This window comes from Papio anubis, chromosome 6 (assembly GCF_008728515.1).
Source record: "Papio anubis isolate 15944 chromosome 6, Panubis1.0, whole genome shotgun sequence".
Taxonomy (NCBI): Eukaryota; Metazoa; Chordata; class Mammalia; order Primates; family Cercopithecidae; genus Papio; species Papio anubis.
This window is the reverse complement of record NC_044981.1, coordinates 75374017-75399580: the sequence shown is the minus strand read 5'-3', so window position 1 is coordinate 75399580 and position 25564 is coordinate 75374017. Positions and strand designations below refer to the sequence as shown.

Below are 25564 nucleotides of genomic sequence, written 5' to 3'. Positions count from 1 at the left end.
GTATAATCAAGTATTTCAGAACTAAAGAAATCTAAAGGTATTTTACAATATACTACAGGATTTAACCTATCTCCTCAAAACCTCAGTTTTCCAATCTATGTCTGACCCTACTTTTCCATGAAAATTGCTTTTATTGAGGTCAGCAAGTACCAATGGCCTCCTAATTGCAACACCCAAAAGGAATTTCATTCAGTGTGTAACCCCTCACCACTGCTCTGGATCCTTGCCTCTCCATTCACCTCCACTTCAAAGAATCACAACCCTGTCAATTCTCCCTGACTGATGCCTCATTACCTACCCCTCCCCTCCACTACCACAATTTAGACTCTCATTACCTCTCAGATAGGTGCTGTGGTTCTCAGACCTGCAGCAGCTGCTGCTTCGCGAAACTTCTTAGCAGTAAAGATTGTTGGGCCCCACCTCAGACCTACTAAATCAGAAATCTTGAGGGTGAAATCCAGCATTCTATGATCTAAGAAGCATTCCATGGGCCTCTGATGCACACTGAAGGTCACAACCCCTGGACTCAGCTATCACCTCACCCCCGTCTCCCTGCTTTTAGTCTCAGCTTCTCTATGCTGTGGCCAGAGTTATGTTTTAAAGTACAATTTAATCACTCCACTTACCACCTTCTGTGATAGTCTTCAAAATGTATGAACCTCTTTTAAACATAAAAAGTTAATAGACATCAAAGGATAAATTATTTGTATTCTAATGCAACTTGAATTTGTACAAACATACAATAATTTTATAAAAATAGCAGTAACTCCTTGTATTTATTGAGCACATACATCACTACTATTTTCTTCAAAGAGAACACAAAATCAATACAATGAACAACATTAATTAGCAATCAGTTTCTTCAAACTTAATCACAACGTCAGGTTTAATCACAGAAAGATGAGGACTCAGGCCTGGTTTCAGTTGTGAAACTTGGGGAAGTTATTTTACCTCTTTGTACATTAGTTTCTGTGTCTGCAAAGTGGGATAAGAATAGAACTAACTTTACAGGATTGTGAGAATTAGGTGAGTTAATATACATAAAGTTCTAAGAACAGTGCTGGGCACGTAAAAAGCACTCTAAGAGTTTGCTGCTACTATTATCACCATCAACATCATTATCAATATTATGTTAATGTAGCAAATATGTGTGTAGGTAAGCATAGTACCAACTGCTAATTGTCCCCCAATATTTATTCTCCCCTTCTCCTGCAGTAACAGAACCTCAGAGCTTTAGCTGAGCACATGTCCACACAGAACAAAGACTACATTTCCCAGCCTTCCTTCCTTCTAGATGTATTTTATTAATACATTCTCCTTGGAGAATGAACCTCCAGATTCTTCCAGGTGGTAGAGGGAAGCTAGAGATCTGAGGGGCTCCTGAAAAGGTTTTCAACCAATTCTCCCTGTTCTAAAGCCCCACTCCATTCATCCCTATCCCCAGAAACATTTGATGTTGCCAATTCCTAAGCCTTTGGGCAATTCATTAATGTAAACCAGGCTGGGTCTTGGCTGCCCCACTGCCCACTCCAGATTCTGTTTTTCCCAGCCTCCTAAGCCCTTTACCTTCCAGCTTCCAGCATTTTCTTCAGGTTGTTTCCAGTCCCATTCTCCCCATCCCTGCAGATTTAGGCCTTTACAAAAGAAGATCCCTTGATATTTTAGTGGGGTTTTGGGAGGAACAAAAGTAGATGCCTATGTTCAATTGTTTCTTTTTCCAGAAGTCTCAGCTGCCATTTTCTATGAAAACTCTCAATGCACAATTTAATTCTGCCATTTAAATTCTAGCACAAATAAAAGAAACAAAGTTACTAGGCATTATTTTTATCATTTTATATTGTTATTTCATTCTTACCCTGTTATTTTACTTCCATGTAATTTTGCTTTGGCCTATGTATACTGTGATTTCCTTAAAGGCAGGGACCACATCTTTAAAATTTTAGTACCTTCAGAGCAGTAGTCCTCAGACTTGGCTACACATTTGAAACACCTGGGGACCTTTTAAAACTCCAACACCCTGGCCACATTCCAAACCAGTAACTCCTAATTTCTGGGGTGAGACTGGCATGTCAGTACTGCAGCATATGGGCAAGGGAGGGAAGCAGTGCTGTGAAGCAAACAGCGTTGTAACTGTCTGAAACCCATTTCAAATATTTTTTCCACATACACACACACACACACACACACATCCTAGGAAGGTAGATATCTTCCTAGGATGGCATCTCCAACAAGCTCTTAGAGTTAATAAATTGGTCTCTGTAACCAGGAAAATAACCCAAGTGACCCCAGGGCATACTAAAGAAGTGCCTTAGCCTAGACAAAGCCTGGTGGTGTTTATTACACTTTAACAGTAACGACCTACTTACTGTACCCACTGGTCAATGTGGTAATGGTATCAGTCAACACCAGCCTTTCTCTACAGAGCGTATTTCAGCCCACTACTGTCTTGTAATCTCTTCACAACTTGTGAACAGTTGGTCCAGCAATCACATCACACGTGTGAGTGGAACCAAGGCTATTTTAAATGGCCAGCTTCCAGTTCTGCAGAAACTATAAAACTGACCCAACCAAATAAAACTGATAGAGTTGCCAGGCAGCAGAAGCTCCAAAATATCTATGTAAGAGGAGCTTAGAGAACCATTCTAGTTGGAAACAAAAGCCAGTGGGCTTGTGTTAAACTTACATGTTCACAGCAAGCCCATTGTTTTTACTTAGATTTGATGTATGCATGAGGTGGTTTGGGGGAAAGTCCCCTCAAGCACTCCTGATACCACAATGTTAGCAAAGGCAAGGACCACTGATTCATATGTTACTGCACCATCGACACAGGCTTTTGTGTGTATGCTCCAGAGGCTGGACAACAGTCCACTCATGGTTGTGCACAATAAAGTAGAGGACAGGCAAGGCAAGACTCTGCCCAACTAATTGCTAAAGCCTCCACAAGAGAGATTCACAAGAGAAAGATAGAGTCCATGTGGTCTTGAAGGGAGAAAACACATCAAATGCTAAGAGTTGGATCAAATCCCTTAGCAGTTCGACAGAAATTAGAAACCAAAACAGACACAAATAATAGCAGAAGGGGATCTACAAAAATAAAACTGAACAAGAAAATCCTAATACATTATGTAACTACGCACAACTCACAGAAAGAACGCTGCCTATTCTCTGATCCTGTACTTCCCTGGAACATGGAGATATTCTAGGGAAAATGAAAGGTGGGATGGAAATAACAACAGCAGTGGCATTACACTGCTACAAGAAAATTTAAACAGTGAAAGACCGTGCAGTAACTTGGCTGTTGTTCCCTTAGTAAAACGAATACTGTGCAGCTTAGTATCACTCAGACTGGTAAAATTGGGAACAAATTTTACTGAAATTTTACTTTACTAAAATACTTAAGTGTAATGGGAGTTTAAGCTGGTTCATGAACAACCTTCTACTTCAGGCTTTAAGAAAGAAAGAGGGTGAGCTAGAAAAGAGGGCAAATTAAGTTAATCTGACCAGAAATGAATGAAGGGAATGCTTCACTGAGACTATTTGGCTCAAATTCTGCTTACAAGTGTCTAAGAGAAATCAGAAGAGGCTGGGTAGGCTGGAAGTTCCCAACAGATCCAGGTTCCCCTCCCGATTCACCCTCAGCAAATTGCAGGATTAATTCAATCATTACAGAGAACACAACTAGTGCATTATATGTATGTCAAGATATCAAACTTTCTCTTTTCATATAAAGAGTTATGCATTGTAATCAGAGTTGTAACTTTCTTTGACATATTATATACTATAAAAGCTAAAGAGTTCTTGGACAGAAACTTTGCAGAATCTTTATTTGACAAAAGAAAAAGTGCCTTCTTCATGCAAATGTCTGAGTTGCCTGACTGGACTTACGAATTTCTTGAGAACACGATAAGTTTTCCTTTTCAGATCCATCCTATCAGTGCTTAATTTAGATCTGAATAAATCCAGTGGGCTTATACCATTTAATATGCTGTATTTCTGCCTTTGAACACAGAATTAAGATGTTCCCTGAAGTGATTTCAGGTTTCCTTTTGAGTTTTGAGGAACCTCCACTTTTTTAAAGAAGGAAGTGCTCAAATTCATTGTCTATAGGATATTGATTAAGGATGTACTACTAGGTTTGTGTGTTTCCTTCTGGCTTAGAAACAAGTTTCTTTGTTTCGGCTAGACTCAAAGCTGGCAAAGACCGGAAAAGAGAAAAGATAGGTTAAATGAGCACCCTGCCCAGAAACTGAGAAGAAATTCCTTATTACTAAAGATACTAGAGTTTCCAAGAGCCAGTATTACAGAATAAGAATCCTTTGACTAATTTATGATTGGCTAGATGCCACCACTTCTGGCTGGTGGCCAGAGGATCTAGAGGGGAGGGATGGCAGGATGCCACAAGAGAAGGTCAAGCATTTCATTGCTAAAGCTGCCTTTGGGTGTAGCTGCTCACCAGGAAACTGAAAACTTTTTGTCCAACAAGCTTCACAAGTGACTTCTTAGCATATGACATTGCCAACCTTTACCTAACTGATCCTTCATCAACTCTGCCAATCAAAGCAACCGAGAAATCTCATCAATGTTAAATGGGAACAGAAAACAAAGCACGGTGCTCTAATCCTCTATGACTTTTGCATAGGCAGTCTCACTCAACAAGTATCTGGCAAATGACATTAATACTGTCCTCCACGTAGAGCTGTTTTTATTGGCTCCTCCTAGTCTGACTGGAAAATAATTTTTCCTAGTGAACTTTATTATTATGTGACTTTATAACTGCATTAAGGCGATAACAGTGGATTTCCAAGACAGAATTAGAGGCACACAATGTATTGCTGTGTAATAACCTACACATTTAGATTCAAACTTCCTGAGACAGTTAAGTGACTTCAGGTAAGTGACAATATCAACTCAATGTCTGAGCACAGTGTCAACGTGAAGCTGCCATATAGCTGCTATGATTATCATGCATGCAACTCCTAGAAAGAGGAGCAGTTGAAATTTAACAGACTTTGTGATCTGTTTTAAGATGAACAAAACAGGATGGGAGAATACAAGCATCCCCAGATACTGACCAATCTGAACTCCTCCATAAAATTGTTATACTGATCCTTTTTCAGCCTTGATAATTTTAGGAATCTAAATTGTCTGTATTTATTGATACTCTTCACTGGATTTTTTTTTAACTTTGAGAAATTTGGTAGAAATGTTACACTGATAATCTCCCAGACTTCTGAGAAATTGCAATCAAGGAATACACGGCACCGTTTGAAAGAGAAAAAAATTTTTTCCTAACTGGACTGATCTAAGCTACTCTAAGAATCTCCAAAATAGCAGTGGCAGCAGGCCCATTTTTAATTCCTTCACCGCATGTGGTTTTTCTTTAAAAAAGAGAAAAATGACTCTGACAAAAGATAAATAAACTTAATAGTCTTAAAGTTAGGTCAAGGAAACACAAAAGCAAAATTTTTTTCAACACTCCTCCTCCCCCAACACAGCCAATATTGTAGCATGGTAATCAAAAGCATGAAGAATAGAGAGATTCAGGGTAAGCACTACTACATTTTTCAAATTTGTAAAAATCTCAAACTTTGTATTATTTTTACGTTTTTATTCCTATTCCTGTGTCCCTTTTAGAAGGGACTCCTATGGCCTTCTAAAAGATATTATAAGATCTGAAAGAAAAGTGCTAAATATATAGTTATAGTACTTAATAGTTCTATGTTCTAATCTACCTTTATGTATGTGTTAACTATACCCAGGAATGGCAGGAAGTTACACATTACCTGACATTCAACCTAAGCAATAATAGGTAGACAGTATTTATAACTCATCTTAGGATTAACATAATTCATCTTTTTAGTGGATAACATATTATGTTAAACTCTCTTAAAATTTCAATATATATTTGTATTTTATTTGATTTTGTAATCTAATATTTATTACTCAATAAAATAAATTTCAACTATGTACATAGATTTCCCCATGATCTATGGTTGAAACGGGAAGTTTAAAACAAAAAGAAAAGCCTTGTAATCCAAAAATTATAACTGAATCAGAAAATAAGCAATTCCAAATACACAAGAAAAGAAAATTCACTGGCTTCGATGTGCAAAACTTAGAAAGTGAGCTGTCAAAAATAAAACAATTTAAATATCTAGGGTGTACTAATTCAAGAAATTCTAAATACTGAAAGGAAAAAAATGTCTAAGTTCATCCCCCTGTTAAAGGTATCAGTCTAGAAGAAAATTTTCAGAAGACTAAGAATCAGGTTTGGGAAGCTAATTTAACAGCATCTTTCATATTACGTAGATGTGTGGCTTGAGGATGTGGATGTCATATTTGACAATGACAATATAAAACAAAGATCTTTTACTTTTCTAATACATATTGTTCTTAATAAAATATACATGGTCTCATTTTCTAATTCTTGGGAAGCTTAAAAGATACATGAATCAATTTTATACTTTCTGACAATAATTACCTATAATCCCATTTTTCCTTGTTCACCTTAATCCAAGCATATCTTCCAAGCCCCTGTTGGTGCTCACATTTGAACTTTTCTAAAAGCATGCCATTGTCAAATAAGATTGAGAAAAACTGGCTTAAGGTCATTACATTCTGACTGATGTTTAAAATGTCAAAGAGAACACCTGTTGGCAGCTCTAACATTTATTGTTTAATCAATTAAGTTGAAAACAATGGTTAGAGCAGTAGTTCCAACCCCAGAATAACCTAATGCACTCAGAAAATCTCATTCACAAGAGAATCACAAAAATAGATTTTTTTCAAACTTTTTAATATAGGTTTCTGAGCACTAGCTTATTTCTTGAATAATCAAAACCCATGAGCCTTGTTTAATTAGAATTCCTTATTTTTATGTTTTTACATAAATTAGCTGCTTATTTATAAATGAGGGAAAAATATATAGTGCAAAAAGCCTTGAACCGGGTTTTAGGAAGCGTGAGCTCTAGACCACTTGCCACTGAGCAACTCCACCTCTCCGAATTTCAGTGTCCACATTACATGGAAATAGATCAGAGTTTCTCAGCCTGTCTGCACTATTTCTTTTAGAGTCTGGGTCTCCTTCTATCACCCAGGCTAGAATGCAGTGGTACGATCACAGCTCATTGCAGCCTCAAACTCCTGGGCTCTCCTGCTTCAGCCTCCGAAGCAGTTGGACTATAGCTGTGTGCCACCCTGCTCAGTTATTTTTTTTTAATTTTTTGTAAGGGTGGGGGTCATCTTGCTATGTTGCCCAGGCTGGTCTCAAATTCTTGGCCTCAAGCAATCCTCCCACCTTGGCCTCCCAAAGCACTAGGATTATAACTGTAAGCCATCATGCCCAGCCAGCTTCAACAGTATTGACATTTTGGTTCAGACAGTTATTTGGTGGGGCTGCCCTGTGCATGTTTAGCAGCATTCTAGGTCTCCATGCACTAGATGGTACCCCCCAAGGTATGACAACCAAAAATACCTCTAGACATTGCCAAAATCACCAGCAGTTGAAAACCACTAGACTAGATATACCCTCCATTTCTCCCCAGCTTTGATATCCTACAAAATATATTAAATATCTTATTTTCTTAAATGTTATTTGTTAAGCCACTGGTCAACAGGCCAACAGTGAGAATTGCTTGAGGCAGGAGATTGCTTGAGCCCAAGAGTTCAAGGCTGCAGTGAAGTGTGATTGTACCACCGCACTCCAGTCTAGGCAACAGAGCAAGACCCTGACTCTTAAACAAATAAATAGAGAAATAAATGAATAGTGCTGACAGACTGAGAAATTCTTATATAGTCTATATCCACGTCATATAGAACCAAAGTTCTGAGAGGTCAGTGTTATAAATTAGAGAAATTAAAATACAGTGACCATTTGTACCCATTCTAATTTTAGTAGTGTCTAAAATCTTTATTTGGAAAATCACAAAAGGTCATCAAAGCAATAAATAAGAAAAACTAAAGTAAATGAAGTATGCATCAATATTTCCATTCCATTTTTTATTTTAACTCATTCAGCTGGATTTTTAAAATGAGATAAAAAGAAAGGCATATTGCATATATCATATGGAAATTCTAATTTTTTGAGGAATTAACATACTGTTTTCCACTGTGGCTGTATCACTTTACATTCCCACCAGCAATGCACAAAGATTCCAATTTCATCCTCAGCAACACCTGTTCCTTCCTGTTTTCTTAAGCCACCCTAATGAGTATGAAGTGATATTCCACTGTGGTACTGACTTGCATTTCCTAATAATTAGTGATGTTGAGCATCTTTTCATTGGTAATTTATATATTGGCAATTTATATATAAATTACCAATTTGGGAGAAATGTCTGTGCCAAGTCCTTTGCTTATTTTTTAATTGATTTTTTTTTGTAGAGTTTTAGAAGTTCTCTGTATATTCTAGATATTAATCTCTTATCTGATACATGATTTGCAAGTATTTTCTCCCATTCTGTGAACTGCCATTTTACCCTGTCAATAGTGTCCTTCAAAGTACATGTTTTTAATTTTGATGCAGTCCAATTTATCTATTTTTATTGTTGCCTACACCTTTAGAGTCATATTTAAAAAGTCATTATCAAATCCAATTTCATGAAGCTTTTCCCCTGTATTTTCTTCTAAGAGTTTTATAGTTTCACATTTAAGTCTCTGATCCATTTTGAGTTAATTTTTGTACATGGTGTTAAATAAAGGTCCAAATTCATTCTTCTGCACGTGAATATCCAGTTTTCCCAGCATCATTTGTTGAAAAGACTGTCCTTTCCCCTGTTGAATGGTATTGGCATCATTGTCAAAAATTAATGACCAGATATTCAAGGGTTTATTTCTGGGTTCTCTATTCTATTCCATTCGTCAATGTTTGTCTTTTTGCCATTGTCACACTGTTTTGATAACTATAGCTTTGCAGTAAGCTTTGAAAAAAGGAACTGTGAGTCCTCCAACTTTGTTCTTCTGAATTAAAAAAGCAGTGACACTACCAAATATTTGCACATCAGTATTTATAGCAGTCTTAGGACACAATAGGCAAAAGGCAGAAGCAACCCAAATATCCATCAACAAATGAATGGATAAACAAAATGTGGTATATGCATACAACAAAATATTATGCAGCCTAAAGGAAGGAAACTTTGACACATGCTAAAACATGGATAAACCTTGAGGACATTATTACAAATGAAATAAGGCAGTCACAAAAGGACAAATACTATACGATTCCACTCACATAAGGTGCTTACAGTAGTCAAATCATAGAGATAGAAAGTAGAATGGGTTCTTGCCAGGGACTGTTAGAGAGAAAATGAGGAGTTACTGTTTGATGGTTACAGTGTTTCAGTTTTGTAAGATGAAAAAAGTTCTGGTGATGGATAGTGGGAATAATTGCACCACAACGTGAATGTACTTAATAACACTGAACTGTAAAAATGGTTAAAACAGTAAATGTTATGTATATTTGACCATAGATTTTTAGAAATAAATTTAATGTTTGTGAAAAAAGCACTGTGGGGAAAAAAAGGCGTATTAAACATGTTCATCTAGTTCTGCCAACATGTGCACCTTTGGAAAACAAAAGAACTTTGTAATATCAAGAGCAGTTTAAAGCTACTAACAATCCTTTAAAAATATTATTAATAAATATATTAGAAAACCAGATTCACACCAACTTATTAATACCTGTTTTCATTCCAAATTCCTCAGCTGGACATCTCACAGTCTATATCTAGTATTCAATCTGCTTATATGCCATAAATATATATACTTCAATAGGGGAAATAAATCATGTACATATTCAATTTCCCTAAGGAATTTTCATGAATTTTATCCTGTTTTTTTCTTCAATAAAATTAGTTTCAACAACCCAGAGACCAAACCCCCATCTCACAGACTGCCATTCTACAATGGAACTCTGACACTAAATCCAAGAGTATGAGTATCACCCAAGTAATCCTTTCTTTGCAACAAGAACATATAATGGAAGGTCACTTTTTCTGTTAAAGACATTAATTTCATAATTCACAAAAAATATATAAGAGCAAAGATTTTGCTTACAACCCCTAAATTTAAAACTTATGCTGGAAAAGCAGCCAGGTGCAGTGGCTCACACCTGTAATCCCAGCCCTTTGGGAGGCCAAGGCAGGCGGATCACTTGAGGTCAGGAGGTCGAGACCAGCCTGGCCAACATGGTGAAACCCCATCTCTACTAAAAATACAAAAATTAGCCAGGCATAGTGGTGTATGCCTGTTATCCCAGCTACTCAAGAGGCTGAGGCAGGAGAATCACTTGAACCCTGGGGACAGAAGTTGCAGTGAGCTGAGATCTCGTCACTGCACTGCAGCCTGGGTGACAGAGTGAGACTCCAACTCAAATAAATTAATTTATTTATTTATTTAATTTAACTAAACTTATGCTGGAAAAGGGACATCTTAAGAAAAAATTAAATGTCTAAGGTACCCCATGGTTCCAAAATGCTACAACAACTATATTCAAAAAAACCTCTAAATGTAAAGGGAATCAAAGCATGAAAAAACTGTGTTCCTCTTTTTAAAAAACAAAACCATAAAGATACCTAAATGTATGCACTGGAAGAATCCCGGAGGACCACCTGGTCCTTTCGCTTCAATTTACTGATGAGGATACTGAGGTCCAAAGTCAACTCCCAAATATTGGTATATTACAGACAAAAACTTGCCTTCACCGAATGCCTGTCCTAGTTTTCCAACCTGACTTCAGTGTATTAAAGTATCTGGTTATACAATTTCAGTGATGTTTACATAAGAAAACAAGTAAGTGGTTATAGTAGTTTTCCCAAGCTGCTATGACAGGCCACACTTGTGGTGTAAAGGAATGGATACAGTAATGGAAAAACATCAAGTCCCATGAAAAGGCAGATGTTTAGGCCTGTAGACTAATTCAAGAGGTTCTCAGCTATTCCTGTCCTCACCTAAATTTCCTCCAATAAGTGGGCCAAATATACACTAAGAACCACAACCAGGCAATAGTTCTATCAGTATAGAATAATGTTACAAACATACCTTAAACCTGACACACCAAAATCTTATTTTAATAACACACACGCACACATACACTCTTTCTCTTTCTCCTTCTCTCTCTCTCTCTCTCTCTCTCTCAGAGAATGACAATAAGTGTGAATTTTGTATGTGCCATGAGGAATCTGTCTCATTACTTATTTGAATGAAAGCATGTGTGACACCAGGCACAGTGGCTCATGCCTATAATCCCAGCACTTTGGGAGGCCAAGGCAGGCAGATCACCTGAGGTCAGGAGTTCGAGACCAGTCTAGCCAACATGGTGAAACCCTGTCTCTACTAAAAATACAAAAATTAGCCGGGTGTGGTGGTGGGCACCTGTAGTCCCAGCTACTTGGGAGGCTGGGGCAAGAGAATCACTTGAACCTGGGAAGTAGAGGTTACAGTGAGCCATGATCACATTACTGCACTCCAGCCTGGGTGACAGATCAAGACTCCATATTAAAAGAAAAAGAAAGAAAGCATGTGAGGCATTCAACATAAAATCACACATACCCTACAAATCAACTACCTTTAACCACCCTGTCCCATTCCCTGCTTCCCCAGAGGTCAAGCTGTGGCTCCTAATCAATACCTCTCATTATGTACAGTGGTTAAAGCTGCCATTTGGAATGCAATGTTGATGAGGACGTACTATTTTATTTCTTTTAATTTTCAAAGCACTCATACTATTTTGTTCTATCAAAGGACAAGGAAGAGAAGCAGTTTAGTGGTGCTAAATCCACACTCATCTGGATCGTCTGGAATACAAAATGCTCTACGTCTCTCTTCCTTTCCTTATAGCATTGCCTCTAATTATGCAATTCCTTCTTTGTCATATCAAGTAGTATTCAGCTTTACAACATATGTCAGTAACCCACAGTCCTTCAAATTCTGCCTTCTGATGGAATATAAAATGCTTTGCAGCAGTTCAAGTGCTGGCACGATGCCAACAAGGATGTTCTCATTTCAAAGTGTAGGCTGCCACCTACTGGCTGGGATCCTTTCTTACTCAACATTCAGCTCTCCCCAGAAAGAGAACTGATCTGGCACAGGGGTTTTATTTGCTACGTCATTTAATGCAGTGTGATTTGACTGTTATATTGAACTATATCAACATAATCTTTTAGTTATTTTAAATACAAATTATCTTTAAAAAATCCTAAGCAGACAGTTATGCTTCTGTATAGTTAAAAATTCCTGCCCTATACTCAAAAGGGCAGATAATTTTTTTAAGTATGTTACTTTTTAAATATGCAAGAAAAATGTATTTTAATATATTTCTCTTCACCCTTCCCTTTATTCTTCACTTCTGAAAACAGAAGCTCACTTACTCTCATTAGAGAGTATTAGCGATTTAATTTTTCATCTTGATCAGCATCCTCAACCTGAAATTAAAGTGTAACTTCACTGCCCTAAAACTATCGTAAAAATTCACAGCAGCTGCTGACAATAAACCTAAAAGAGTTACTTAGCCATTAGTTAGCTCAGGCTCCTGCCATGACAGGAAACATAAATTTGCAGGTGCCCTCTAAGAGCACTGGACTTTTTCAAGTTAAGAGTTAGTTTCTCCCCATTTAAACCTATTTTTTAAGGAAAATAAAATGAGACCTAAATAATTAATGTGAGAGAGGGAAATCCCCTTCCTGAGACAGTGAGAGCAAAGGGTAAATTCACTCAACAGCATGTACTTCATAAATGCCTGATACAATATTAGGTCCTAGGGATCCATTCTGTGGAACAGCTTAAAGATCTGCTGCCTTTAACAACTTTCTGGTGTGGAGTTATGGATTACAGTACAACTTTCAAGATTTAAGAGGTGCAGTGTGAATCGTGATAAAGAACTGTCTGAGTCTGCTTGGAAGGTCTGGAAGAGCTTCACAGGGGAACCTTCTGAAGAAGAAATAGGAGTCTACCAGGTAATCAGACAGGGGAGAGAGACCCAGATAGCAAGTGCAAAGGAAGAAAGAAGAAAAAACAACAGGGGGCTTAGGAGAAACAACCAGTAACTCAACATTAATTTTAACAAAAATTTTAAAAAGCTCAAGCTCCTAGGTCTGTAGAGTAAAAAGTAAAAAAATAGATAAAATAAATAAAATTAAAAGCAGATGAGGTCAGGTAGCTATGTAGGTAGTTCTCAAAGTCTTTGGTGGCCAGACGCACTGGCTCATGCTTGTAATCCCAGCACTTAGGGAGGCCAACACAGGTGGATCACAAGGTCAGGAGTTTGAGACCAGCCTGACCAACACAGTGAAACTCCATCTCTACTAAAAATACAAAAATTAGCAGGGCATGGCGGCACGCAGCTATAGTCCCAGCTACTCAGGAGGCTGAGGCAGGAGAATCATTTGAACCCAGGAGGCAGAGGTTGCAGTGAGCCGAGGTCGCACCACTGCACTCCAGCCTGGGTGATAGAGCGAGACTCCATCTCAAAAATTTAAAAAATTTAAAATTTTTTTAAAAAGTATTTTGTATGTCCTGCTAAGAAATATGCATGTTAAAATTATCACACTGGCAACAAAATAGGGAATGGACTGGAGGGAGGGTAAGACTAAAAGCGTGGTGATTACTAAGAAAAGAAATAAAACTTTGCAGGCGGAGAAAAATTAAAGATCTGAAGTACCAGGGCAGTAAGAATGGAAAGGATGGGCCAGATTAGATACAATTGTACAACTTGACTGGATGTGGGGAACTAGAAAGAAGGAAGACATTTAGAATTTCCCCAGTGTCTGGCTTAGGTACTAAATGGATGGTGATATATTCACCAAAATAGGAAATGCACTAGGAGGCATACATTTGCTGGGTGGGTGTAGCAACCTTAGGTATGGAAATGCTGAATTTGAAGTGACTGTCGAACACTGAGGTGAAGATGCGCAGTAGAAACTGAATACACAGATCTGAAGCTCAGAAAAGAAGTCTGAACTAGAGATAGAAATTCAGGAGTCACCAGTGTATGAGCCGCAGATGGCATGGATAAAATGCCCCAGACAGAAGGGGTAAGCAGAGTGCCATGGATGAGAACCTGGGCAGACAGCCAACAGAGGACTCAACAGCCTACACAAGTCCCTAAATGGATTTTTTTGGGGGAGGAATACATAAAGCAGTACATGTAATACACTCAGAACAGTACCTGACGCAGTGAGTGCTGAATAAATCTTAGCTATTCAGAAAGCACATGGCATGCTACTACACTGAGTCAGACAAGATGGAATCGTGAGGTCTAGACACTGCTCCACAGCATAGCTATACTGGATATAGAAAAGACTCAGTTACAGAAGTATAATTCTGTGTTTGAAATATTAGTTAATATTCAAAAACAGTCTAGAAGTATATATACCAAGATATGTACAGTGGTTACCTCCAAGTTACCTCTGAAAACAGCAATTTTTATTTTCTTTATGCTTTTCTGTATTTACCAAACTTTCTACAATGTATATGAATTACTTTTGAAATCAAATGTGTAAAGATTTTTAACTGCTTATTAAAGATCTAAAAGTTTGTAGCAGGAGTCTAAATGATCAGGAAAAATAATCTTTTGCCCAACTACCTCAAGCTCTAAGCAGGTATTAGAAGTAGGAGAAAGCAGAGGGACTGGACCCAGAAACTTAACCTGCTATAAATGGAAGAGAAAAGACTAAGCTGGAAGTTCCCAATGAGTGAGATGGAACATGTATGGGTTCTTGGATTTAAGTATAACATAACCTCAGAAACAGTGGAACAGAAAAAGAGATAACTAAAAAAAAAAAATTGTAAAGACCCTCACTCCTCTTGCCCTGTATGAACACACCACCAATATAGAGCAATGCCAAAGGAAAGAAGAGAGGGAGTTATCAGCTCCTCCCAGCCCTCACGTGAACTGCTTTGCTGAATTCTAAATCAGACAAGACTAAGAGAAAAAATAAAACGTCAAAAGGACTTCAAAGGTATCCCTAACAATAGGAGGTCAAAACACATTCCTTACACAGCAAGTCAGAAGAGTGGGAATTCAAAGATGGACCAAAATACATTCTTATGATTTTAACTGAGTCAAATGAAATTAATTAAAGCAATGGGCAGAAATCAATCACATGCCAATTAAAAGACATCAGCTGGGATAAAACACATAAGAAGGATAATGTGATGGTTCATTATATGTCAATTTGACCAGGCTATGGCACCCAGTTATTAATATTTGGTCAAACACAGGTGTAGAAGTTGTTGTGAAGGTACTTTTTAGATGTGATTAGTATTTAAATCAGTAGATTTTGAATAAGGCAGATTACCTTTTACAATGTGACTAGGCTTCATAAAGTCAATACAAGGCCTTAAGAGAAAAGATTGCAGATTCCCAAGCAAAAAGAAATTCAGCCTCAAGACTAAAACAGAAACCCTGCCTGAGTTTCAGGTCAGCCAGTTTGCCCTATGGATTTGCCAGCCCCACAATCACATGAGCCAGTTCCTTAAAAACTAAACCCCTCTCCTCTCCCTCTCTCTCTCTCTTCCCAAAAAGATAAAATTTGCATTAATAAAGACCCAACAGGCAGAATCTTGAACTGGAAGCAACGGAATTGAAACTGGCTAAGGCAGGTAGCAATAAAACACCAAAGGTTCTTGGACAGAAGAATGACACAATGAGCAATACATTTAATGACAATTATTTTGGAATCAATTACAGTGTATGTGTAATATGAACTAGATCAGAGGGATATTAGAAGACATTTGAGGAAATATAGGCCAAAGGATTCTGCGGGTGGCGTTGGAAATGAAAAGGAATTCATCTATACAATGAGGATATGACAAAAAATTTAGTAGGCATGTTTTGTATTTTTAAGATCTTTTAGTAAAAGTTCTGTCAGAATACTATGTATATAGGTATTTACTTACCATATTTGTCTCGTAAGCCAACAGTGCATCTAAAGACTCCACCAAAGGCAACATCTTCACCAAATATTACTGAAAAACAGTATTTAAATAATACATTTTATTTAATAATTCCTAAATAATACTAACCATGAGAAATAAGTAATTTAAATGTTTACATTTTAATCACAAAACAGAAATGGACCATAGATCTGTATCAAGGTTTCTCAACTTCTACATTACTGACATTTTAGACTAGATGATTCTTTTGTTGTGAGGGCCTGTCCTGTGCACTGTAGATATATAGTAGCATCCCTGGTCTCTTACTGGATGACAGTTACTATACACACACACACACACACACACACACAGTTGAGACAACAGAAAGTGTCTTGGCTTACATTGCTTACATTGTTAAATGTAAAGAGAGTTGTGGGAGTGGGGACTAAGATTACCCCCTGTTGAGAAAGAATCACTGATCTAGAATCTCATTTGTTTTGTCCATGAAGAAAATGAGACCAGAGAAGTAGTCTGACTGGCCAAGTCAGAAAGCTAGAGGCAGAACTATGACTCATGCTCTAGACTTCCAGGCCTGTGGTTTTTCCTGAGACACAGTATACAATAAGTCAGCCATCAGAAGAGCATTCCAAGCTAAGGCAACAGTCACAAATAGGAAAGGGATTTAGACTGTGTGAAGTAGAAAGGAGGCAAGCATGACGGACACAGTGAGCAAGGCAAAGAATGGTGTAGGTGGAAATTGGCAGGAGTTTTAAAACAGAGGGTATTCATAGAGCTGAATGCTAGTCTCATAAATGCACCTAACCAGTTTTTTCAAGCAAAAGAAAAAAACTCACCCTTCTCTATGAATTTACTCATCTAGTTCAATCATTATCAAGTAGCATTCAAAACAAATCAATATCTAATTATCCTTTAGTCCAGCTCTCACTTTTCCCTAAAAAATAATGTTTTTCATTTAACCTTAAAACTACAGATTCTCAGGTGGAAGCCCAACGTATATTAAACATATATGCACACACACATATATAAACTGTATATATAGATATATGTTAATATGTGTATGTAATACATATATGAAGTAAAGCCAATCAAATGTGAAAACATATAGTGGAAGAACAATTGGTTTTGTATCAATAATTTAATAAGATGAAGATTAAGATACTTATATAATTATATATAAATATTACAATTATTTCCCAAAAATATTACAAGTTGAACGACAATGTAACCCAAAGGGAAGCATAAAATCAAGTCTTCATTTTATAAATAAATAGTTGAATGAAAAGGTATTTTGTTTTTTTCTATATGCCAGAGAAATAGGAGTACACAGTAGGTTTTAATCCAGAAGTCATTAATATAATATCAGGACCACACATATTGTAAGAGAAAGCTGACTAGATGTTAAATATACATGAGAACTAACTGGTAATAAGTGGACTAATTGCAATTTGATTATTTAGCCCTAATCATTTGAGTAGGCCTTTGAAAATTTCACGTAGATACAATGTTAACCATTGAGCTCTACATAAATATTTTAAGCAAATCTTCAATTCTGGAATTAACACAGCTACTACAATTCAGGCACAAATCAGGGTTACCTGCAGTAGGATCTTTGGCCAATGAGTTATCCAAGGCACTTGTTACTGACTGGAAAAGATTCATTTTCTGAGTTTGCCCTGTGAAAGTCAAAAAAAAAAAAAATCATTTCATACATTGTAAAATATGTAAAAACAACCAGTTTCTTAACAGTTAATTACAACTTGACTAAAATCAAGGTACAAAGAAAGGTATTATGCAAATTGCTGAATTATTTACAATAATACTATAAGATGCAAAAGCAATACAGACCTGTAAAAGTTTGTTAATGGGGAAAATTTTAACCATATTAAACAATTTTTTGTAAAAGTATAAAAAAGGAAGAAGGAATATAGCCAAGTGACTAAATATGATAGACAGTAAGACCTATGGAAAGTCAGAAAAGGAGACCAAAGTGAGTGGTCTGGGAAGAAGCACAGACAGGTGTTACGAACCTAAGCCATCAGGAATATGCATGACCAGTAGCATGTGTTAAATACATCAACAGCAAATGGTCATGGACCATAAAGCAATAAGGAAGGCTAAAGATAAACTTTAGTGCCCAGAACTGCTGGAGTTTGGAAAATATCATAATCTTATGCCTAACCACATCATATTTAGTCCTTCTTCTTGTCTTATTACTTAAATAGAATATCTGCATGCCAGTGTCCATCCCCTAAATGGATTTTTTGGGAAGAATAAAGAAAGCAGTACATGTAATACACCCAGAACAGTACCTGATGTAGTGAGTGCTGAATAAATATTAGCTATTCATTATTAGATTCTGGACTCTGTCCGTGTCTTTCCATCTTCACCTTAGTACTCTTCTGAATGGTATACGAAAGTTTCATTTGATAAACTTCTAAATGTTGGAATTCAGAAACATCATGACATTGGAGCTTTGATTCAAGCCTAGGTGCCACCCAGTGCCCACAGTCATCCCAAAACTTTAAGTCAACTCCTCTGCAGAAGTACAATTCAGAGCACAGAAAGATTTCAGCCTAAATCTCTGATCCAGAGGCCCACTCTTCATCCTAGTGCCTGATCTACATGCTGGTGGTCGCCTTAACACACAGCACGCTAATAACAAGTCTTTTTGAAACCTGTTGCTTACCCTGATCACTGCCCACCTAACCTCCATGCTATTCATTAGCCTAGTGTGTCTCAACAGTCAAGATCTAATTCCCAGTGTGGGTCACAACAGCTACTGCTGTTGCCTTCAACTGTCTGACCATGGGACATTGGTCACTTGTCCTTTTCCTAGAGACCCATTTTCTTCCCTAGCCCGGCACTGCTCCACAGCAGGTTCTGACATATGACATCTTTCCTCCTTCCGTTATCCACCAATACCCCAGTCTTCTGATGTTCTCCCTACTCTGGTATCTAATGTCTCTCTGATCATTTCAACAGTACTGAATGCCCAGGCTTCAGGTCTTGGCAATCCCCAGTCAGATACGTCCTCTGTCATCTGTGCCCACAATCAGAGCCTGTTTCTACTCTTATACTTGGTGGAGATAATAGGAATTTATTCAAAAATTATTTTATATCACCTATGGCAAAAGATATACAATCATACCACATGTCCATGATTACTTAAAAATTTATTTTTCTTCAGGCTAGGGCTATATCACTTAATAGATACAGGCATACCTTGTCTTATTGTGCTTCATTTTATTTTGCCCTACAGATACTGCTATTTTTACAAATGGAAACTTTGTAGCAAACCTGTATCAAGCAAGTCTATCAGCATCAGAATCACATTTTGGTAATTCTCACAATATTTCAAACTTTGCCATTACTATTACATCTGTTATCATGATCTGTGATCAATGATCTTTGAGGTTACTAATGTAATTATCTTGAGGTGCCACAGCCCTCTGACATTCTGCCATGGCACCCCAAGACAATTACATTAGTAATCTCAATAAATGTTGTGTGTGTTCTCACTGATCCACTGACCAGTCATTCCTCCTTTCTCTCTCCCTTTCTTCAGGCTTCCCTATTCCTTGAGACACAATAATATGAAAATTAGGCCAATTAATATTCCTACAGTGACCTCTAAGTTTTCAAGTGAAAGGAGGAGCTGCATATCTCTCACTTTAAATCCTAAGTTAGAGATGACTAAGTTAAGTACGGAAGGCATTCTGAAAGTCCAGCGAATCTGAAAGCTAGGCTTCTTGCACCAAATAGCTTAAAAGTTCTTGAAGAAAATTTAAAGTGTTATTCCAGTGAGCACATAAATGATAAGAAAGCAAAATAGTCTTATTGCTAATATGAAGAAAATTTTAGTGGTCTGAATAGAAAATCAAATCAGACACAACATTCCCTTAAGTCAAAGCCTAATACAGAGCAAGTCCCTAACTCTTTTCAATTCTATGAAAGCTGATAGAGTGAGGAAGCTGCAGAAGAAAAATCTAAAGCTAGCAGAGCTTAGTTCATGAGATTTAGGAAGAGAAGCCGTCTCAGTACATACAATGCCAAAGTGAAGCATAAAGTGCTGATGGAAAAGCTGCAGTAAGTTATCCAGAAGATCCCACTAAAATCATTGATGAAGGTGGCTATACTAAACAAAAGAGTTTGCAATGGAGACAAAAGAGCTTCTATTGGAAGATGCTATCTTGGATTTTCATAGCTAAAGAGGAGAAGTCAATGCCTGGCTTCAAAGGACAGGTGGACTCTTTTGTGAGGAGGCTAATGTAGCTGGTGATCTGAAGTTGAAGCCAATGTTCATTTATCATTCTGAAAGTCCTAGCACCCTTGAGAATTAGGCTAAATCCACTCTGCCTGTTCCCTTTCAATGAAACAACAAACCCTGAATGATAGCACATCTATTTATATCAGGGTTTCCTGAATATTTTAAGCCCACTGTTGAAACCCACTGCTCAGGAAGAAAAGATTCCTTTCAAAATATTACTGCTCATTGACAATGCGCCTGGTCACCCAAGAACTCTGATGGAGATGTGTAAGATTAACGTTGCTTTCCACATATCAAAAGAGACAAGGCCATTATATACTGGTAAAGGGATCAATTCAACAAGAAGAGCTAACTATCTTAAATATATGCACCCAATACAAGAGCACCCAGATTCATAAAGCAAGTCCTTAGAGACTTACAAAGAGACTTAGACTCCTACACAATAATAATGGGAGACTTTAACACTCCACTGTCAATCTTAGATCAATGAGACAGAAGGTTAACAAGGATATCCAGGATCTGAACTCGGCTCTGCACCAAGCAGACCTAATAGACATCTATAGAACTCTCCACCCCAACTCAACAGAATATATAGTCTTCTCAGCCACACATCACACTTACTCTAAAATTAACCACATAACTGGAAGTAAAGCACTTTTTAACAAATGTAAAAGAACAGAAATCACAACAAACTCTCTCTCAAACCACAGTGCAATCAAATTAGAGCTCAGGATTAAGAAATTCACTCAAAACCGTACAACTACATGGAAACTGAACAACTTGCTCCTGAATGACTACTGGGTAAATAAGGAAAAGAGGGCCAGGCGCAGTGGCTCACGCCTGTAATCCCAGCACTTTGGGAGGCCGAGGCAGGCGGATCACCTGAGGTCGGGAGTTCGAGACTAACCTGGTCAACATGGTGAAACCCCTTCTCTACTAAAAATACAAAAATTAGCCGGGCATGGTGGCAGGTGCCTGTAATCCCAGCTACTTGGGAGGCTGAGGCAGGAGAATCACTTGAACCCAGGAGGCAGAGACTGCAGTGAGCCGAGATCGCACCACTGCACTCCAGCCTGGGGGACAAGAGTGAGACTTCATCTCAAAAATAAATAAATAAATAAATAAATAGGGAAAAGAAGGCAGAAAGAAAGAAGTTCTTTGAAACCAATGAGAACAAAGACACAATGTACCACAATCTCTGGGACACATTTAAAGTGGTGTGTAGAGGGAAATGTATAGCACTAAATGCCCACAAGAGAAAGCATGAAAGATCTAAAATTTACACCTAACATCACAAATAAAAGAACTAGAGAAGCAAGAGCAAACACATTCAAAAGCTAGCAGAAGGCAAGAAATAACTAAGATCAGAGGAGAACTGAAGAAGATAGAGACACAAAAAACCCTTCAAAAAATCAGTGAATCCAAGAGCTGGTTTTTTGAAACGATCAACAAAATTGATAGACCACTAGCAAGACTAATAAAGAAGAAAAGAGAGAAGAATCAAATAGACACAATAAAAAATGATAAAGGGGATATCACCACTGATCCCACAGAAATACAAACTACCATCAGAGAATACTATAAACACCTCCATGCACATAAACTAGAAAATCTAAAATAAATGGATAAATTCCTGGACATGTACACCCTCCCAAGACTAAACCAGGAAGAAGTTTAATCTTTGAATAGACCAATAACAGGCTCTGAAATTGAGGCAATAATTTATAGCCTACCAACCAAAAAAAGTCCCGGACCAGACAGATTCACAGCCAAATTCTACCAGAGATACAAAGAAGAGCTGGTACCATTCCTTCCTCTTGAGGGAAGTCAGGGACCCTGAGCAGAGGGTCCAGCTGAAGTCACGGCAGAGGAACATAAATTTTGAAAATTTCATGGACATTTAACAGTTCCCAAATAATACTTTCATAATTTCTTATGCCTGTTTTACTTTAATCTCTTAATCCTGTTATCTTCGTAAGCTTAGGATGTATGTCACCTCAGGACCACTGTGATAATTGTGTTAACTGTACTAACTAATTGTAAAACATGTGTGTTTGAACAATATGAAATAGTGCACCTTGAAAAATAACAGAATAACAGTGATTTTTAGGGAACAAGGGAAGACAACTATAAGGTCTAACTGCCTGTGGGGTCGGGCAAAAAGAGCCATATTTTTCTTCTTGCAGAGAGCCTATGGACATGGAAGTAGGAGAGATATTGCTAAATTCTTTTCCTAGCAAGGAATATTAATATCAATAACCTGGGAAAGGAATGCATTCTTGGGGGGAGGTCTATAAATGGCAGCTCTGGAAGTGTCTGTCTGATGCAGTTGAGATAAGAATTGAGATATGCCCTGGTCTCCTGCAGTACCCTCAGGCTTATTAGAGAGGGGAAAACTCCGCCCTGGCAAATTTGTGGTCAGACCGGTTCTCTGCTCTCAAACCCTGTTTTCTGTTGTATAACATGTTTATCAAGAAAATATGTGCACAGTTAAACACAGTTCCTTATCAGTAGTTCTGTTTTGCCTTTTGTCCTGTTCCCTCAGAACCATGTGATCATTGTTCTGCTTTTTGCCCTTTGAAGCATGTAATCTTTGTACCAACTCCCTGTTTTACACCTCCTCCCCTTTTGAAACCCTTAATAAAAAACTTGCTGGTTTGAGCCTCAGGTGGGCATCACGGTCCTACTGATATGGGGGTTGTGTGATGTCACCCCTGGTGGCCCAGCTGTAAAATTCCTCTCTTTGTACTCTTTCTCTTTATTTCTCAGCCAGTCAACACTTATGGAAAATAGAAAGAACCTACTTTGAAATATTGGGGTTGGGTTCCCCCAATACCTTCTGGAACTATTCCAATCAATAGAAAAAGAAGGAATCCTCCCTAATTCATTTTATGAGGCTAACATCATCCTGATACCAAAGCCTGGCAGAGACACAACAAAAAAAGAGAATTTTAGACCAATATCCCTCATGAACATTGATGCAAAAATCCTCAGTAAATAACTGGCAAACCAAATCCAGCAGCACATCAAAAAGCTTATCCAACATGATTAAGTTGGCTTCATCCCTGGGATGCAAGGCTGGTTCAGCATATGCAAATCAATAAATGTAATCCATCACATAAACAGAACCAATGACAGAAACCACATGATTATCTCAATAGATGCAGAAAAGGCCTTCGACAAAATTCAACAGCCCTTCATGCTAAACACTCTCAATAAACTAGGTATCGATGGAACATATCTCAAAATAATAAGAGCTATTTATGACAAACCCACAGTCAGTATCATACTGAATGGGAAAAAAAACTGGAAGCATTCTCTTTGAAAACTGGCACAAGACAAGGATGCCCTCTCTCACCACTACTCTTCCAACATAGTGTTGGAAGTTCTGGCTAGGGCAATCAGGCAAGAGAAAGAAATCAAGGGTATTCAATTAGGAAATGAGGAAGTCAAATTGTCCCTGTTTGCAGATGACATGATTGTATATTTAGAAAACCTCATCATCTCAGCCCAAAAGCTCCTTAAGCTGATAAGCAACTTCAGCAAAGTCTCAGGATACAAAATAAATGTGCAAAAATCACAAGCATTCCTCTACACCAATAAGAGACAAACAGAGAGCCAAATCATGAGTGAACTCCCATTCACAACTGCTTCAAAGAGAATCAAATACCTAGGAATCCAACTTACAAGGGATGTAAAGGACCTCTTCAAGAAGAACTACAAAACACTGCTCAACGAAATAAAAGAGGACACAAACAAATGAAAGAATATTCCATGCTCATTGATAGGAAGAATCAATTATCATGAAAATGGCCATACTGCCCAAGGTAACTTACAGATTCAGTGCCATCCCCATCAAGCTACCAATGACTTTCTTCACAGAATTGGAAAAAAACTACTTTAAAGTTCATATAGAACAAAAAAGAGCTCACATAGCCAAGATAATCCTAAACAAAAAGAACTAAGCTAAAGCTATCATGCTACATGACTTCAAACTATACTATAAGGCTACAGTAACGAAAACAGCATGGTACTGGTACCAAAACAGAGATTATTAACCAATGGAACAGAACAGAGCCCTCAGAAATAACACCACACATCTACAGCCATCTGATCTTTGATAAACCTGACAAAAACAAGAAATGGGGAAAGGATTCCCTATTTAATAAATGGTGCAGGGAAAACTAGCTAGCCAGGTGTGGAAAGCTGAAACTGGATCCCTTCCTTACACCTTGTACAAAAATTAACTCAAGACGGATTAAAGACTTAAATGTTAGACTTAAAATCATAAAAACCCTAGAAGAAAACCTAGGCAATACCATTCAGGACATAGGTATCGGCAAGGACTTCATGACTAAAACATCAAAAGCAATGGCAACAAAAGCCAAAATAGACAAATGGGATCTACTTAAACTGAAGAGCTTCTTCATGGCAAAAGAAACTACCATCAGAGTGAACAGGCAACCTACAGAATGGGAGAAAATTTTTGCAATTTACCTATCTGACAAAGGGCTAATATCCAGAATCTACGAAGAACTCGAACAAATTTACAAGAAAAAAACAACCCCATCAAAACTTGGGCAAAGAATATGAACAGACATTTCTCAAAAGAAGACATCTGTGCAGCCAACAGAGACGTGAAAAAATGCTCATCATCACTGGTCATCAGAGAAATGCAAATCAAAACCACAATGAGATACCATCTCACGCCAGTTAGAACGGTGATCATTAAAAAGTCAGGAAACAACAGATGCTGGAGAGGAAGAGGAGAAATAGGAACACTTTTACACTGTTGGCGTGAGTGTAAATTGGTGCAACCATTGTGGAAGACAGTGTGGAAATTCCTCAAGGATCTAGAACTAGAATTACCATTTGACCCATCAATCGCATTACTGGGTATATATCCAAAGAATTATAAATCATGCTACTATAAAGACGCATGCACACATACATTTACTGTGGCACTATTTACAACAGCAAAGACTTGGAACCAACCCAAATGTCTATCAATGATAGACTGGATTAAGAAAATGTGGCACATATATACCATGGAATACTATGCAGCCATGAAAAAGGATGCATTCATGTCCTTTGCAGGGGACATGGATGAAGCTGGAAACCATCATTCTCAGCAAACGCTCACAAGGACAGAAAACCAAACACTGCATTTTCTCACTCATAAGTGGGAACTGAACAGTGAGATCACTTGGACACAGGGCGGGGAACATCACACACCAGGGCCTGTCGGGGATTGGGGGCCTGGGGCAGGAATAGTATTAGGAGAAATACCTAATGTAAATGATGAGTCGATGGGTGCAGCAAACCAACATGGCACATACCTATGTATCAAACCTGCACGTTGTGCACAGGTACCCCAAAACTTAAAGTATAATTTTTAAAAATTGG

The 25564-nt window shown here is 37.8% G+C and overlaps 1 protein-coding gene across 4 annotated transcripts in view; it reads right to left on the bottom strand.

Annotated features, from left to right (window-relative positions):
- Nucleotides 1-25564, bottom strand: part of BCKDHB (branched chain keto acid dehydrogenase E1 subunit beta) — a 255409-nt gene that overhangs the window by 216759 nt on the left and 13086 nt on the right. For 3 of the 4 annotated variants that reach the window (XM_009205577.4, XM_009205578.4, XM_021937517.2), the window contains exons 2-3: nt 17487-17564; nt 15895-15963 (exon numbers count right to left, since the gene is read on the bottom strand). In XM_009205577.4, the coding sequence (XP_009203841.1) occupies nt 15895-15963; nt 17487-17564 (147 nt within the window). Of the gene's footprint in view, nt 1-15894; nt 15964-17486; nt 17565-19921; nt 19925-25564 lie in introns of all 4 variants that reach the window. The other variant, XM_021937518.2, reaches the window with a different exon arrangement.